We start from the raw sequence: 17,114 nt of genomic DNA, 5'->3' as shown, positions 1-17,114 counted from the left end.
TTATTCCTTCCTGCCCACTCTGCTCCAGACATCCTGAGCTCCTCACTGTTCTTCACATGTGCCAGGCAGGCTCCCACCTCAGGACCTTGGCACTTGCTGTTCCTTCCACCCGGAATGCTCTTCCCTCTGATATCTGTGTGGCTCCCTTCCTTATTTCTTTCCTTAAGGATTTTTTTTTTAATGTATTCTTAATGTTTATTTATTTTTGAGACACAGAGAGAGAGAGAGAACACGATCAGGGGAGGGGAAGAGAGAGAGGGAGACACAGAATCTGAAGCAGCCTCCAGGCCTGAGCCGTCAGCACAGAGCCTGATGTGGGACTCAGACTCACAAACCACGAGATCATGACCTGAGCCGAAGTCAGACGCTTAACCGACTGAACCATCCAGGCATCCCTTCTTTGGTATTTTTTGAAGGTCCCCAAGTGATGCTAATGTACAGCCCAGGCTGAGAACCATACTGGTGACCAACAGTCCTGGGTTATCTGGGACTTTCCAGGTCTTAGCGCTGTTCAGTCCTATGTCCCCAGCACCACCTCAGCCCTTGAGCAAACAGGGATGCTCAGTTACCCCCTCCCCAAAGGAACAAATCCACGTTTTCTGAATTCCAAGTCAAGACACACGGTCTGGGCACTGACGACTGGAAATCAGTCGTTTGTTTGTTTTTTAAAGTTTATTTATATTTTTAAGTAATCCCCGCACCCAACATGGGGCTCAAATTTACGGCCCCGAGATCGAGGGTCGCATGCTCTACAGACTGAGCCAGCCAGGCGCCCCTGGAAATCAGCTATTTGAAAGATCAGCTTGGAACCGTGGATGACAGAGGTCGCAGGGTCAGCCCGTGCCGGGAGCCGGACTCTGAAGGGGAGAGCGGCCAGCTGTGGGTCAGTCAGACAGGTCCCCATCATCGGGCCTCCCGGGGCTCCAGCCGCTGGCCGCCCGCTCCACGGCCTTCACCCAGCGGTCCCTCAGCTCCTCGGTTTCAGCCTTGAAAGTGTAGAGCTGGCCTGACTGTTGCAGCTGGAAGAGCCGGGGGTCTGCCTGGGTCCCAGCAGTCACCTGGTAGCCCAGCAGCGGGATGGAGGTGTGAGCCCGCATGTCCTGGGAGGGGAGGAGAGAGCCATGGGCCGCCGTCTTTCTGTTCAGCCCCAATGCCTCAGACAGCCGATTTGAGGGTGATAGCCACGTCCCCACCGCTCACTTCCCAAACACCCACGAAGCAGGTGGACTGCCGGGAGGGCATCCGGGAAGAAGAGGACTGGCTGCCCGCTGGACAGAGTCTGGGCCCAGCTCCGAAAGCCACTAACCCTGACGGGAGGGAAGCACGTCCTCACTGGGGCTCAGGTTCCTCCTCGGGCACATGGGGCCAACAATACCCGCCCCCCCCCATACACACATGAACTGTGAGAAGGCCAAGGTCTGGGAGGCGGGCAGTGGCATTACCTGAGGGGCAGCGTAGATGTAGAGGACGAGGGGGTCATCCTGGGGGATCACGCACCAACCCCGGGGGCCGCTCTTGCCCCACTTGTCCCCGACCAGCTGCAGGAAGCTGCACATTAGGCTCTGCTCCGACCCTGCCGCAGACCCTTTCTACAACCAGAGACGGAGGCTGTCAGGGAACGGAGCGCCCACTCTGTGACAGACGCTGGTTTGGGGGCTTTGACAATCACTATTTCGCAGCCTTGGGGCAACGCTGTAAGGAGGGGTTGCTCGTCCCTGAGCCTCAGAGAGGTCCCGTCGCGGGCCTGTGGTCACACAGCTGGCCGGTGGCAGGGCTGCGGTCCAAACCCGGCCAGCCGGAGCTTGGGGCAGGTGCCAGGAGGGGCTTCTCACCTGCGAGTTGCCCCAGGGAACAGAACGGGGGCCTGAGAAGCGAGTGGGCCTGTGGCCTAGCGGGCAGGGAAGGCACGAGCAGGGAGTGGGGAAAAACTGGAAAGCGGGCAGAGGTCCACGGAAGGGAACCACCTTGAAACCTGGGAGCTGTGTTCAGCTGGAATGGGGGGAAGGGGTCTTCTCCCACCTCCCTGGGACGGTGGGATGTCAACCTGGCCTTTAACCAGGCAGAGGGGCAGTGGTGGCCAGTGTCTGAGCTGGGGAACATTGTGGCAGGAAGTGAACGAGGCTCGTGCCCCACAGGTGTCGACTGGCAGGGAGGGAGCAGCTGGGGGAGCACCTGTGCGTGTGGAGAGTGGCTCCACCAGCCCCAAGGCAGCAGAGAGAACATACGTGGCAGAGGCCAGACAGCTGGCTCCTAACTTGCTAGGTGACCTCGGATAAGCTGCCTCTCTGGGCCTGGGTCTCCATGGGACAGGTCCCTGAAGTCCCTTCCACTTAGAATGGAGTTTCCACTCTGCCTCTTTCCAGAAGTGGGACCCTGACCTGCAGCCTCAGTCTTCCCATCTGTGAAATGGGATCAGAGACACCGGCTCTCTTCACCTCCGGAGACTTCCGGGGCAGGGCATGGGCATACAGACAGGAAATGTGCGGAGAGGTCGTTGTGATTATTGGATGGGGCCAGAGGACAGGTGGAGAGTCCGGATGACAGCCTAGAGCCAAAGGTTGCTTCTGTTTGGTGACAGGCCCAGCTCTGTTTGCGGGGGAAGGGGCGGGGTGCCCAGGGGCAGAGAGGAGGATGGGAAATGTGAACGCAGCTGGCTTGTTCCTTTGCACCGAGGACGGTGCCAGCACGTGGCGGGCGCCTGCACACGGCTGCTGGGTGGAGATCCTTGGCCCTCACCTCCAGGATGCCCCGCCTCCTGTCCTCCTTGTCCTCGGGGAGCACGCTGCCGGTGAGGAAGGTGTAGCAGTGGAAGCAGACTCTGTTGGGCCTGTTGTCATCGTATTTGAGCTCAGCCCGGTAGTCGGAGCACTTGGCACACACCACCTGGGGGGTGAGGCAGGGGAGGACCGCGTCTGTACCCCGGCCTGGGGGGCGGGGGCATGAGAGCAACCAGGGACAGGAGGAAGACAGAGCAAGCTCCGGAAGAGGGATGGAGGCAGAGACAGGTGGTCCCCTGTGCTGGCAGAAGCCCCGGGGCCTGGAGGCCACGGCACGGGGGAGGGGAGAGCTCAGGCTCTGGGCTCCCCCAGCCAGGGGCTCGAAGGCAGGTCCCCACTGCAGGTGCCTCTTGATTCCCCCTTCGTAAGGGTGGCTGTGAATCCCAGGGGCTTCCCTGCACACACGGCTGCACCTAATCGCTTCTCCAAGCTCTCTCTCCCCTCAGCATCTCACCTGGTTCTCCCACCGCCCCACCAGGTGGAAGCGCTGGGGCTGTCATCCCCTCCCGACAGCAAGGGACTTGCCGAGGGCCACTTGGCTGGCCCTCCACATACGGGACAGGTATTTAAAGCCCCATGGTTTAGCTTTAGGATTCGTGCACATTTTGCATTCCACTCAATCCTAGAGTGGAGCATGTTCTCATAGAAAAATAACAGGCTGAGGGGCACCTGTGTGGCTCAGTTAAGCATCCGACGTCAGCTCAGGTCACATGATCTCACGGTTTGTGGGTTCGAGCCCCGCGTCGGGCTCTGTGCTGACAGCTCAGAGCCTGGAGCCTGCCTTGGATTCTGTGTCTCCCTCTCTCTCTGCCCCCCCACCCCGCCTGCTCACGCTCCGTCTCTCTCTCTCAAAAATAAATGAACGTTAAAAAACTTAAAAAAAAAAAAAAAAAAGATGAGCTGGTCGTTCTTGCCAGGAAGACCCAGCGTGTGTACTCTGTGGAGCGGGGCCCGCCCCGAGCCCAGCCCAGAGAAAGCCCCCAGACAGGCCAATGTGGGTCATGCTGGGGAGGCCAGGAGAAAGAGGCATGACAAGACTCAGGGAGAAACGTGGGTGCCGCGGGATGTAACTTCCAGGAAGACTGGGGTGTCACGCTGAGCCCGGGATGTGGGATTGGAAGCGGGGGCCAAAACACAGAGACGCGGGGGCTCGTCTGGGTGCCCAGCACAGCACGTGGCCCGGGAGGGACCCACAGAAAGCCTGGTCCGCCCCACCCTCACCAGGATTCCCGTCTGGCAGGTGGGGAGACAGAAACTGGGCGCCCAAACCACTGAAAGAATGACTCACAGAATCCAAAGGTAGGTGCGGGCAAGGGAAACGCTGAAATTGGGCCAAGGGGCTCTCACGTAGCCCCACACGGGGGGGGGGCTTCAACGACCTTGGGAGTATTTTAATTTATTGAGATTTAAAGTGTTTACACGGTTAGTGTGTATTTATTGTCTCCTCCACCGGCTTTTTATTTTGAAAAACTTCAAACCTACAGACAAATTGAAAGAATAGCATAGGATACTGCCCCCATCACACTCACCAATTGCTAACATTTTTGCCACATTTGCTTCATCTCTCCCTCTCTATCCATGTATTTTTTTCCCTGAATCGTCTGAGTGCAAATTACAGTCCTCATGACACCGCACCCTCAAATATGTAGCTGGCATCTCCTAAAAACAAGGGCATTTTCCTGCCTATTCATAACGTCATGATCATACTTGGGAAATTTAGCATCGATACAATATTACTATCTATAGATGGCTCGTGATCAAATTTCCCCGACGTTCCCCAGAACGACCTCTGTGGCTAGTTTTGTTTTTCCCATCCACAATCCAATTAAGGATCATACATTTCATTTTTTTTTTTTTTTTTTTTTGGGTCAGAATGTCGTCTTTCTTCCATGTGCCTTGAAGGCGGGTACATAGGTATTGTTATTCTTTGTGCCTCTTTGCATTTCTTAACTATTTTTAATAACTTTTGAGGAAGTACTTACAAAGTCGCAAGCGTGAATTGACCCGACCCTTCTTTACAGACGCGAGTCACCAAGAATAGTAGCTAATCCCCAGATCCTGTCCATTAGGTTCCGATACAACTTGTCACTTACATCTGAACACAGGTGTGTTCCCAGTCCTAGAGATGTCCTTTTAAATGCCCAATTGCCATTTAAATACATTTTGGGGACACCTCCCTGACTGGCCCCAACCTGCCAGGCTGGTCTCCTGTCCCCTGGAGGTCATTAAAGACTGAGGTTGTAAAGGGCTTCTCTGTTTGCAGAGTAAATGGAGGGGGTTGTGATGTCAACAGAGAACAGCTCAAGTACAGCAGGTGCTTAAAAAGCAAAGCAAAATTTGTCTCTGATAACCCTGCCGGAGCTGGTAAGAGAGTGGACAGGCTCCTCCCTCAATCAGCTGGTGGTTGCTCCTCTGAGTGAGCCCCTCCTGAACTGCTGAGGAAGGAAAGGAGGAGAAGGAGAGGGAAGGCACTGAACCTTCTTTGTTGAGTCCTCACTACCACCCTGGAGGTAGGTGTTACAATCCCCACGGTACGAGTGAGGAAACTGAGGCACGGTGAGGAACAGAACTGACCAGGGGCTGGAGCCCCGAGGGCTTGCCAGGAGAGGAGGGGACAGTTAGCCAGGATCGGTTAAGAAGACAGGAAAGACAGGCATGGGGCTGATGAGGTGGTGGGCGTAAGGCCCGCGAGGGGCTCAGGGGTGTGGACGCCCCGCCTGGAACGGGAACCCATTTCCCGGTGCTGGGTCTGGGCCCTCGGGAAATGGTGGTACAAACAGGAGCTGGCAGGGCCAGCTTTGGGGCGTGTCTTGAGCACATCGTCTGGCCTCTCTGAGCCTCGTTTCCCCATCTGCGGAAACGCAGGAACCAGGACAAGCCCCTGGTTCACGGGTGGGCACCGGGAGGTCCAAACACTCACATCCCTGGCTCAGAGTCGGCACCTGATGCTTCTGGGCTGCGTGGGTGGGAGCCCGCAGAGTTGGCGGGGAGGGGAGAGGGGCCCCGGGCCAGGGAGGGGAAGGCAGAGGAGGGACGGGTGGAGGCAGGGGTGATGGCGGGACGACTCACGTAGCCGCAGGCTCGGCAGTGGTGGCGGCGGCGCGTCAGGGCGTTGAAGGGCTCCTTGCAGCGCATGCACATGGTCACCATCTTGTCCCGGACCCACTGTGGCGCCCGGAGGCCCAGCTCCTCAGACTGCAGCTGTTGGGCAGTAGGGTGGGCACTCCGTGACCCCCTTCTGGCCTCGCCCTGGGGCCCTCTGGCCACCTGCTCGTGGCAGGGGTCGCGTGTGCCGTGCTTCCCCGCAGCTTCCACATGAAGCTGACCGAACTGACAGACTACATGCTAGGTCAGTCACTATTACTCCCCTTTGACAGGTGAGGAAACTGAGGCCCAGAGAGGTCAAGGGACTCAGCAAAGACACCCAGGAAGCCAGAGTTCAGAACTCAGATTAGAAATCAAGTCACAGACACTCTCCCTCTCCCCCCGACCCCCCACCTTCCCTTGGTCTTACATTCCTCAGGCACGTTCAACCCAGACCTGTACCACCCGACAGCCTGAGCTGCGTAGATGTGAAATCCTTCCTAGGGATAGTGGCATATAGAAGCTCCCAAAGGAATTTTTTGCTAATGGGAGAAGCTTTGGCACTGAGTCTCTGATGTTTGGGGTGGGTGGGCTTTCCCTGGTCCCTTTGAATCACTCCTGGTGGGTGACACTCCCCTGCCCTCCGAGCCGGGCTGGGCAGAGCAAAGTGAGGGAATAAGCGTGTGTGAGGCTGGTGGCTCCAGTGAGGGACATGCAAAGGCTTCACTTACCTCCTGCTCCTGGGTGTCTCCCTCCGGGCCCTGGACCGCAGCCTTGAAGGTTTCGTTCCGCTTCTCAATTTGGTCAATGGCTGCTTGGCAGGCCTGAGGGGGCACGGGAGGTGGTTGGGTGGGGGGACAGGGAGGGCTTGCTCATCTGTCCATCCATCCACACCGCCAACAGACATTGCTGAAAGCCTACTGGGTGCCAGGCACTGGATTCTCAGCACACACTGGCTGACTCAAGGGAAGAGAGACTGTTAGCCCCAGGTGACAGATGTGAAAACTGAGGACATTAAGTGACTTGCCCAAGGCCACCCAGGTAGGCAGGGAAAGGCAGCAAGATTTGAACCCAGATCTGATTTCAAACTACCACAGACCGACTCCTGAAGAAGCACAGGGAGCAGCTGGGCATGCGCGCACACACACACACACACACACACACACACCTGCCCCCCCACCATGAACATGTACACGCACACCCCACCCTCCCCCTCAGCCTGGGTGGGTAGTGTGGGGTCAGAATCCTAGGGGCCCCGGATCGTTCTGATACCTGCATCCAGGAAATCATTTCCTCCTGGGACCTGCTCGGAAAGCGAACACGGTGTTGAGAGGAGCCCCTCCCAGTTTTCCCGCCGGGCCCATCCCCCCACCCCCTCCCCGCCTACCTCGCTTGTAGCTCCAAGGTGCGCTGCTTCCCGGACACCAGGAAGGAGTGGGGGAACTCCGCATCGGTCAGCTCCCGCACCTGCTCGGCATTGGGAGAGAGAGGATTCGCTCAGGTTTGTCAGCCCCTGCCCCCCAGACACCGCGGCGTGGATGGAGGCGGATTGTGCCCAAGGGACGATTCAAAATCGAGGGTCGGGCATCGCAACCTTGTCCAAGGCCTCCCTACACCCGCGGAACCAAGCAAAGGCACCCGCAGCCAGGCTGCACTCTGAGAACACGGGGTGTCAGGGCTCCTGGAATTTTAGCAGCGGCTAAGTTGGCCCAGTGTGAGGTAGGAGTGACAGTTCCTCACAAAGGACTCGCCAGAAACGCAAATTGGGTCATAAATTGGGTTTGGGGACACAGCTTGTTCAAGAGCAAACCTAAAGCCTAGAACAAGACCCTCTACCCCACACAGTGAAGGAAGACATTGGTTGCCCAATGCATAGAACCCAACAGACCCCCCACTTCTACTGCCTTTCCCTGTCCCCTTGTCCCAGAACCCCACAGGTCCAAGGTCATTGTGAAGGCTGCCAGTCAGACAGCGCTGACTATGTCCCGGCCACTGAGCTCAGGGCTTCTCCACACCTGTTCCCTTTTTATTCGCACAACTGCTGAACCCACTGATCCACCCTAGCACTTAGCCTCTACACGCCTCTCGAGGACAGCGACAGGCAGCGAGAGTCTTGCACAGCTGAATCTGGTCAGGCCTCTAGGCTCTCTGCCAGTTTACAGGAAATATGGGGGACCGCGGGACACGTTGATGACACCACAGGGGTGCAGTCGGCAAAATCCAGACTGCGCAAAACGCTCCCAGGGAAGGAGCTGGTTTCTTCAATTAACAAAGGAGAAAAAAGAGGAAAGGGATGTGTAATGGATTAGAAGGGATGTAAGAAACATATCACAAACGATTCAAACAGATCGGCTGTGAGAAGACATTTATGAGACAGTCAAGGGAAACCAAAGGATCTTAATATTATTAAATAATTATTCATTTGCCAGATGTGATAACAGTACCGTTGTCACCTTTTATGGCAAAAAAAAAAAAGACAGTCCTTTCTCTTTCAGACACGTACTGTGCTTATAGGTGAAATGATTATGCATCTGAGATTTGCTCTTAAATAATCCAGTGGAAAGCGGATTAGGAAGGAGACTCCTGAGGAAACAAGGCTGGTTTGGGGTTGACAACTGTGGAAACCGGGTGATGAGCGTACAGGGGTTCATTGTACTACTTTCTTGGCTCAAAAATGCCTGTAATAGGAACTCCCAGAGTCTTACAAGCCACTCCCAGAGTCTTACAAGCACAGACCTCTTCCAGGCAGTGTGGAGAGAGAGAGTCACAAAGGGAAACTAAGACATAGACAGGAGCCCTAGTGTGGCAGAACTTTGTTGTTCCACTGACACTCGAGACTCTCTGCTGGCTCCCTGCCATGTGGTGACCAGGCTTTTGCCCACTTTCAGGGTGGCCCGCCGCATCCCGGAGAACAGTGACCCTGGGTACATCCTGCCCCACGTTAGGTCTCCTTCACCTTCAGGCCCACAGAATCAGTCTGTTCCCTCTAGGAGGGGCCTGATGTGGTTTGGACTCAAACTCTTGGCAATGGGGAGGCTCCGAGGGTTTATACCTGGAGCAGCGGTTGGAGAGGTGTCGGAGAAAGCCCCTCCCGCAGCTGTGTGCAAGGGGACGAGGGGCCTGCCTGCACCTGGGAAGAGAGAACGTTTCTCCCTGGGGGACAATATCGGGAAATCGGGCAAGACTCCATGACTAATGGAGAGAGAGGGGAGAGGGGGAAAAAAAGAGAAATCTAAGGTTTGGGATCCAGAGCTAAAAAGAAATATGATGCTTTTAGTAGAAAAAGGGGAACCGAGGGGAGCTCCTGGCCTGAGACTCCAGGATCCCCTCTGCAGAGGGGCAGGATGGAAGCTTCTGGAAGCCAGTTCCCAGGCTCTGCTGTGTCCAGTGTCAACCACTCCCCAGGTCTGGGCCGGTTCAGGCCCCTGCTAACCCCTACGGTGCCTTTGTGCTAATTAGAAAAAGACACCCCTTCTTCAAAACGCTTTACTGACATCTGTTGGCAAACTGGCATAATGTTGAGGTTTTGTTGGAACAAGTCGCTTGACTGCCATCTGCCGGACAATAAGAATTGTAACTAAAGGGGCACCTGAGTGGCTCGGGTCAGTTGAGCCCCAGACTCTCGATTTCGGCTCAGGTTATGATCTTGAGGTTTGTGAGATCGAGCTCTGCGCTGGCAGCGTTTGGCCTGCTTAGGATTTTCTCTCTCTCTCCCTCTATCTCTGTCACCCCCTCCCCCATCTCTCTCTCAAAAATAAATAAATAAAAACTTAGAAGGAAGAACTGTAAATAGACAATCCAGATGAGATTTGCTCATCTTAGGGGAGGCATGCTGGTGCAGTGCCCAACCTGCACAGTTGTACATGGAGACTCTGGGTATGTGTGTGTCTTTATCCCTTCCTTCTCCCCAGGCTGGCCTCGTGCAGGACAGCACAACATTAGGACCAACTCAGACCTTGGGGAGAATCAGCTGGTGAGAACTAGGCCTCCCCAGTATCCAGAAGGGAGGAGGCGAGGGGGGTCATAGACCGGTGGGAACCATCATGGTGATCAAAGGCCAGAACTGCCTTTAGACTTCAGACTCAGAAAATGGTTCCTGCACAGAAGTGGACAGGCGGATAGCTCTGTGCCCGCCCTGCCTGAACCATTCAAGAGAAGGTGCTGTGTGGCCAATGGAACATCAGACACGCTGTGCAGGGAACGTACTCGGAGGGACTGGTAGGCACCAGGAACCCGGCACATACTGACCCCTCAACACATTCTCTAAGGGTCTGATGCTGTCAGTCCTCTCTCCGTGTATATTCTCTTTATGACTCTGTTTTGGCCTCTCTATTTCTTGGCTTTTCTCTCTGTCAATCTCTGCCTCTCTTTTTCTATGCCTGGGTCTCTGCCAGCCCTGAGACAAGGCCGCCTGTCTCCACTTCTGTCTTGTCTGTTATTCTCCTTAAACATGCCTTTCTCAGTCTCCCTCACCAAGGCTCCCAGACATACAAGCCTGCACACACACCCCGGCCTCTGGGACATTCTGAAGACTGAGGAAGGGAAGCTGGATGTCCCAGGGTGAGGGGCTGCATTCATAAAAGACCTCAGTCAACTCAGGCACAGGGAGTGCGCTGGAATGCCCACAGGCTGCCCAGGTCCCTCTACTGGCTTTCATTACCCTCTTAGGCTGTACTCATTTCCAGGCCCCTTGACTGGGCCCCAAATGCCAGGCAAGCCTAGTCGGGAGCAAGGGCAAGGCCCTCCTGCTGAGGGCTCTCTGAGGCCCAGGGGTTCTCCAGAGGACGGAGGGTCCTGGCTCAACTCCTACCTGAACCTCCCTCCTAGGACAGGTCCTGGGAGAGGACAGGGAGGTGGTGATAGGGCTAAGAGATGGAGAAATGGAAGGGTACCAGGACAGGCCGGACCTGACCTCTGCTTCTCCCAGCCCCAGCCTTCAGGGCACTCCGGGACTCAGGAGTGATCAGAGAGGAGTTGTCAAGAAGGTTCCCCCACCACTTACTCCACTATGCCTGCGATTCAGCATAAGTTTGCCCCTCTGAGTTGAAGCCTTAACAAGAGACAGTCCAGTACGGTGATTAGGTATAAGGGCTCTGGCCGCAGCTATACCTGGTTTGATCGCTCAGACCAGGATTTGCTGTGTGACCCCCAAGCAAAATATAACCTTTCTGGGCCTTGGTTTTCTTTTCAAAGGCTTTTAATTTTTTTTTTAGAGCAGTGGTAGGTTCACAGCAAAATTGAGAGAAAGATACAGAGATTTCCCATATACCCCCTGTGCCCCCAAACACAGAGCCCCTCCATTATCAACACCCCCACCAGAGCGGCACATGTGTTAGAACTGATGAACCTACGTTGACACAGCACTGTCACCCAAAGCCCATAGTTTCATTAGGATTTACTCTTGGTGTAGTCCCTTCTGTGGGTTTGGACAAATATGTAGTGGCATGTATCATATTGTATCATACAAAGTAGTTTTTCACTGCCCTTAAAATCCTCTGTGCTCCACCTACTTATCCTTTCCTTTCCACCCCTGGAAACCACTGATCTTTTGTCTTTTCCAGAATGTCACGTAGCCTTTTTTTTTTTTTAATTTTTTTTTTTAATTTTTTTTTCAACGTTTTTATTTTATTTTTGGGACAGAGAGAGACAGAGCATGAACGGGCGAGGGGCAGAGAGAGAGGGAGACACAGAGTCGGAAGCAGGCTCCAGGCTCCGAGCCATCAGCCCAGAGCCCGACGCAGGGCTCGAACTCACTGACCGCGAGATCGTGACCTGGCTGAAGTCGGACGTTTAACCGACTGCGCCACCCAGGCGCCCCTCACGTAGCCTTTTCAAACTGGCTTCTTTCACTTGGCAAAATGCATTTCAGCTTCTTGCACGTCTTTTCATGGCCTGAGAGCTTATTTCTTTTTATCACTGAATAATATTCCATTGTCTAGATGGACATGGTTTATTCCTTAATTTTTTTTAAATGGGATTAACTACAGATATACTCACACGCAGTCTCGTACGTAGTTAATTCATTGGTAGGGATTCACCGAAAACGATCTAAAGGTCCCTCAGCGGTGGGTTGGCTGAACCAACAAATTCCGGTACTTTCCACACACTGGGATACTCTGTGGCTACACGGAGGGTAGGAAGCTGGTATCTTACTCACGTGCAGCAATCACCAGAGTTAGCAGTTAGTTAAAAAAGCAAAGTACAGGGGATGCCTGGGTGGCTCAGTCGGTTGAGCGTCCGACTTCGGCTCAGGTCAAGATCTCTCGGTCAGTGAGTTCGAGCCCCGCGTCGGGCTCTGTGCCGACAGCTCAGAGCCCGGAGTCTGCTTTGTATTCTGTTTCCCTCTCTCTCTGCCCCTGCCCCTCCCCTGCTCATGCTCCGTTCTCTCTGTCTCTTAAAAATGAACAAATGTTAAAAAAAAAAAAAAGCGAAGTGCAGGACGGTGTCTATGAAAAACAGTTTCACTGGTTATGCAAAACAAAAGTGAAAAAGCAGTAATAAACATGTTATTAGTTTGTGTAGGTAACAACTGCCTCTGGGAGGCCTCATAAGAAGCAAAGGCTATCTAGGGGCGCCTGGGCGGCTCAGTTGGTTAAGCGTCCGACTCTTGATTTCGGCTCGGGTCATGATCTCACGGTTCCAGAGATAGAGCCCTGTGTCAGGCTGTGTGCTGACAGCATACAGCCTGCTTAGGATTCTCTCTCCCTCTGTCTCCCCCTCCCCTACTCGTGCCCACACACACTCTCCCTCTCCCAATAAATAAACATTAAAACATTTTTATATAAAATTTTTAGATAAAAAAAAAGAAGGAAAGACTGTCTCTAGGAAGGGGGACTAGAGGATGGAGTGGGGAGGAGACTTTTCACTGTATATATTTTTTATATTTGATTTTGGAATATGTATTATCTTTTTAAAAAAAATTTTTTTAATGTTTATTTTATTGTTGAGAGAAAGAGACAGCATGAGTAGGGGAGGGGCAGAGAGAGGGAGGCACAGAATCTGAAGCAGGCTCCAGGCTCCGATCTGTCAGCACAGAGCCCGACACGGGGCTCGAACTCACGAGCTGTGAGATCACGACCTGAGCTGAAATCGGACACTCAACTGAGTGAGCCACCCAGATACCCCTGTATTATCTTTAAAAAAAAAAATTTTTTTTTAACGATCTTTTTTTTTTTTTTTTTTTGAGATGGGGGGAGGAGCAGAGGGAAAGGGAGAGCAAAAAGCTCAAGCAGGCTCCATGCCCAGCGCTGAGCTCGACACGGAGTCCGGCACTTAACCCACTGAGCCACCCGGGGACCCCTGGAATGTGTGTTATCTATATTTTTAAGTAACAAAAGTGTGATTTTTAAAAGGAAAAATCAAAATTGCAAGGGAAAATAACAGTCCCTACACTGCAGGGATCCCCGGAGAATCTGATGGGATGATGCAGCGCCCAATCCATGGGGCAATGTTATGGGCTGCCCTCCTCGCTCATTTGTGGCCACCTCTGGATGGGGACATGACACGATCCAGCAGCTGAGCTGACAGTGTAGACCCTTACAACTCCAAATCTGGCCTGCGGACGTGCAGCAGAAGCATCACCCGGGGGTGATGCCAAATCTTGGGCTCCGCCCCGGACCTACTAAATCCGGACCTGCATTTTAACAACACTCCCAGGGGACTCATGCATGTATTAAAGTTTTCAAAGCACTGTTGTAGAGGGTAGGGAAAGCAGAGCGAGGCCAGGACGGGGTGGGGGGCACTGCCCCAAAGAGTGGGCCAGGCCTACGGTAGCCCACAGGGGAGACCTCCAACCCCAAACTTTCCCACCTCCACGGTGGCCCAGGACCTACCAGATTAGGGTTCCTGGGTTGAGAACGCAGCGTGGTCCCTCCTGCTACTCCCCATACTCAATCCACCTCTAGGATGAAGCCTGACGGTGGTTGGGGTGCCTCTCACTCACCTTCATCCCGGCCACGTCGATGCGGGTCCTCACCTGGAAGTGGGCGCCCACCTGGATGACCTTGGGCACACAGTACAGCAGCATGTTGTTGAACTGCAGGAGAAACAAACGGTGAGCGCGTGCGCAGTGGCGGGGCAGGAAGGGTGGTAGGGCGGGGCTTCCCTGGCGGTGGGCGGGGCTTCCCTGGCGGTGGGCGGGGCACCACTGTGTCTCCCTCTCCTCTCGCCACACTCTGGGCTACTCACGGGAGTCACAGGTGTGATGATGAAGGGGTGGTCTGGCCCCTAATCCACCTAGGACTGTCACTGAAGGGCCGCCATATCTGTGGGCATCAAACTCACAAGGACTTTCTAATGGGGGCTCAGGGTGGTGAGGGCTCCCTCTTCCAGACCTCCGGGCAGGACCAGTTTCCAGATTTCCAGGAGACCCCCTGGCTTCTTCAGTGCAAATCTGGGCAGTTCTTAACAGTAACCTAATTCCTTCCTGCTATGCATTCCCTAGAGCACAGATTAACACCTCAGAGTTGGGAGCCAAACAGTCTGGGTTCAAAATCTGACTCTGTTGCTTCCCAGGGCCTGTCTGGGAAACCCCTCAGTCGGAAATCCCTGAGGCCTAGAGGCAGCAAGGGACCTGTCCCAAATCACCTGGATGCCAAATCAGGGAAGGACAGAGAGGCGGGCTCTTCCCTGTTTCTCCTGAGGTGCCAGGTAGACACCAGGCAGGCAGGACCTGGGGCAGTGTGGCCCTCGGACTTCCCTCCCCATGCGGGATGGGCCCCCCAGCTTCCCCTACCAAGAAAAGGTAGCGCTCCATGGGGTCGCTGCGGCGAAAGGAGATCTTGAGGACAGGGCCTTCACGGAGCAACGTGTTGGAGGGGTCTACTATGTCGTCCTCGAGGCCCAGGCGCTGGTACACTTCCCACAGGTCCTGTAGCCGCTCCTGGGACAGGGGGTGCACCCTCAGCCAAAGCCGGGCAGGGCCCACCTGCTTCTGGGAGGTTTGCCTTGTGTGGACAGGGACGGGATGTGAAGGGGAGGACAGCAGCGGGCCAGGTGTCATGGGGTAGGATCAGGGGATGAGCAGATAGAGACCTGTGTGGTCTGGGGGAGGCTGAGAGCTGCAGGGAGGAGGTACAGGGCCCCCGCGGAGGCCTGCGGTACAGGGCCCCCCGCCCACCCCCGCCCACGAGGGCCGGCAGCTCACCATCTCAGTGATGGCTGAGTTGGAGTGCTGAGCGGCTGAGAAGATCATGTCGAGCGCTTCTGAAAGGGGACGCAGGGCCAGCGTTATCTCCTGAAAATTTGGGGCTGGGGGCTGAGGCAGGAAGTCCTTGAGGCTTAACAAAGTGGCCTAGGGGGGCTGCCATGAGTAACCATAGGAGCAGCCTTGACTGTGTAGCCTGGCACATGAGATGTTTGGATCATGGGGGCCATTTCCCACCCAGAGTGGAGAGACTGGACGCCACTGAAGACAGGGCTTAGGCGTCTGTGACTCTCATTGCTGGCCAAACCAAGCCAGACCCAGAGGGTGCTTTGGAAAGACCATGGGTTTTGGCATAATACAGGCATAGCTTCAGATGCCACCCCTGGGGGCGCCTGGGTGACTCAGTCGGTTGAGCGTCCAACTTTGGCTCAGGTCATGATCTCACGGTTTGTGGGTTTGGGCCCCGCGTTGGGCTCTGTGCTGATGGCTTGGAGCCTGGAGCCTGCTTTGGATTCTGTGTCTTGCTCTCTCTCTCTGCCCCACCCCTGCTTGTGCTCTTTCTCTCTCTGTCTCAAAAATAAATAAAAAACATTAAAAAATTTAAAAAAAAATGCCACCCCTGCCCCTTTCTGGCTGTGTGACCTTGGGCAAGTCACTGGATCTCTCTTGGCCTGATGTCTACCAAAAAAAGGTTAGTGGTAGAGATAGTGTCTAAGAAGTGCCTGATAGCTGATAGTCATTCCAAGCATGTTAGCAGGTGTTCAATAAATAAATGGGAGTCGCTCAGGCCTCCCCAGCTCCCTGGATTTCTGGGGGGGAGGGGTGTCCTCACTCTGAGCATCTGCCCGGTCTGGGGCTTGGGCTGGCAGCTTCTGGATGTATTCCTTGAGCAGCAGCTCGTAGCGTGGGATTCTCTGCACAGGTTCCAGCATGTGGTGCTGCAGAGTGAGGCTGCCGGAGGCCTCGCTGCTCTTGGGGAAGAGATGGGGAGAGGAAGAGTGGAGGCGAGAACGGGGGGTGGGGGGGCAGGCTGCCCCAAGGGCCACGGGCGTGGGCAGGGCAGGCTGATGCCGGAGCATGTGCAAACAGCTGAGCCTGGAGGTGGCCAGAGTCACTCAGGGAGACTGAGCCCGTGCACACTGGGGGTGGCAATGCAGGCTCTGTCCCGCCCCTCACCCAACCTCACCTGGATGCGGGTGATCACCTCCTGGAAGGGTGCAGACTTGTCAGTCCAGGTGGCCAGAAGCTCGGCGGCTCGCTCAAAGTTCTTGACATACTCACTGTACATCTTCAGGAACGGGGCCAGTTTCTGGATCACGTCGCCGATGCGGGGGGTGGCTGTCCTGCAAGAGGGCCACCTAGGTACTGCCTTCAGCCTGAGGACCTCCTCTCTTGACTTCAGGCAGGGTCAGGTTAGGCCAGGCTCTCTGAACTCCCCATAACAGTCTTTCCCCTGCACCTCTGGGTGTAGGCATTCGCCCAAATGTGTACGGTCCAACCTCCCTTAGACCTTGAGCCCTGGAGGGCAGATGCTATTCTCTTCCACCCCAAAGACCCAGCGTAGTGTTGGGCCCACAACACGTATCCAGTAACCACTCAAGGCCCCCAGCGTGACAGCAGCGAGGGCCACGTGCTAAGCACTGCTCAAAACATGCCACATGTCTCATCTCATTTAACTCTGCAAGAGATGGTCACTGGTCCATCTTAGAGATGAGGAAATTGAGGCTCAGGAGGTAAGAACGGATCCAGGGTCATCCTGTGGTAAGGCCCGAAGGTCAGCCCAGGGACCGTTACAGCAGAGCAGTGAGGGGCCGCGATCTGGAGCTGGCCTCCCTGAGTTTGATTCCTAACCGTTCCATTTACTCTAGCTGTGTGTTCTTGGACAGGCCACCTACCCTCACTGTGCCTTCCTTTTCCCACTGGAAAAAAATGGGAATGATGCTAGGCATAGGGTTGTCTTTAAAAACAAAAAAACCCCACAGGGGCTCCTGGGTGGCTCAGTAGGTTAAGCGTCTGACTTCGGCTCAGGTCATAATCTCGCGGTTTGTGGATTTGGGCCCCGCATCAGGCCCTGTGCTGACAGCTCAGAGCCTGGAGCCTGCTTCGGA

General features: G+C 54.9%; 1 protein-coding gene across 3 annotated transcripts in view; it reads right to left on the bottom strand.

Annotated features, from left to right (window-relative positions):
* FGD2 (FYVE, RhoGEF and PH domain containing 2) overlaps window positions 1-17,114 on the bottom strand; it is a 30,274-nt gene that overhangs the window by 5,374 nt on the left and 7,786 nt on the right. The window contains exons 5-16 of one of the 3 annotated variants that reach the window (XM_043591274.1): window positions 16,193-16,349; window positions 15,839-15,977; window positions 15,007-15,065; window positions 14,596-14,742; window positions 13,804-13,896; window positions 7,249-7,328; window positions 7,134-7,164; window positions 6,593-6,685; window positions 5,847-5,978; window positions 2,737-2,883; window positions 1,443-1,589; window positions 625-1,100 (exon numbers count right to left, since the gene is read on the bottom strand). In XM_043591274.1, the coding sequence (XP_043447209.1) occupies window positions 885-1,100; window positions 1,443-1,589; window positions 2,737-2,883; window positions 5,847-5,978; window positions 6,593-6,685; window positions 7,134-7,164; window positions 7,249-7,328; window positions 13,804-13,896; window positions 14,596-14,742; window positions 15,007-15,065; window positions 15,839-15,977; window positions 16,193-16,349 (1,441 nt within the window). In that variant the 3' untranslated portion in view covers window positions 625-884. Of the gene's footprint in view, window positions 1-624; window positions 1,101-1,442; window positions 1,590-2,736; window positions 2,884-5,846; window positions 5,979-6,592; window positions 6,686-7,133; window positions 7,165-7,248; window positions 7,329-13,803; window positions 13,897-14,595; window positions 14,743-15,006; window positions 15,066-15,838; window positions 15,978-16,192; window positions 16,350-17,114 lie in introns of those variants that run through there. The other 2 variants (XM_043591275.1, XM_043591276.1) reach the window with 2 other exon arrangements.

This window comes from Prionailurus bengalensis, chromosome B2 (genome assembly GCF_016509475.1).
Source record: "Prionailurus bengalensis isolate Pbe53 chromosome B2, Fcat_Pben_1.1_paternal_pri, whole genome shotgun sequence".
Classification (NCBI taxonomy): Eukaryota; Metazoa; Chordata; class Mammalia; order Carnivora; family Felidae; genus Prionailurus; species Prionailurus bengalensis.
This window is presented reverse-complemented; position numbering and strand designations above follow the sequence as displayed.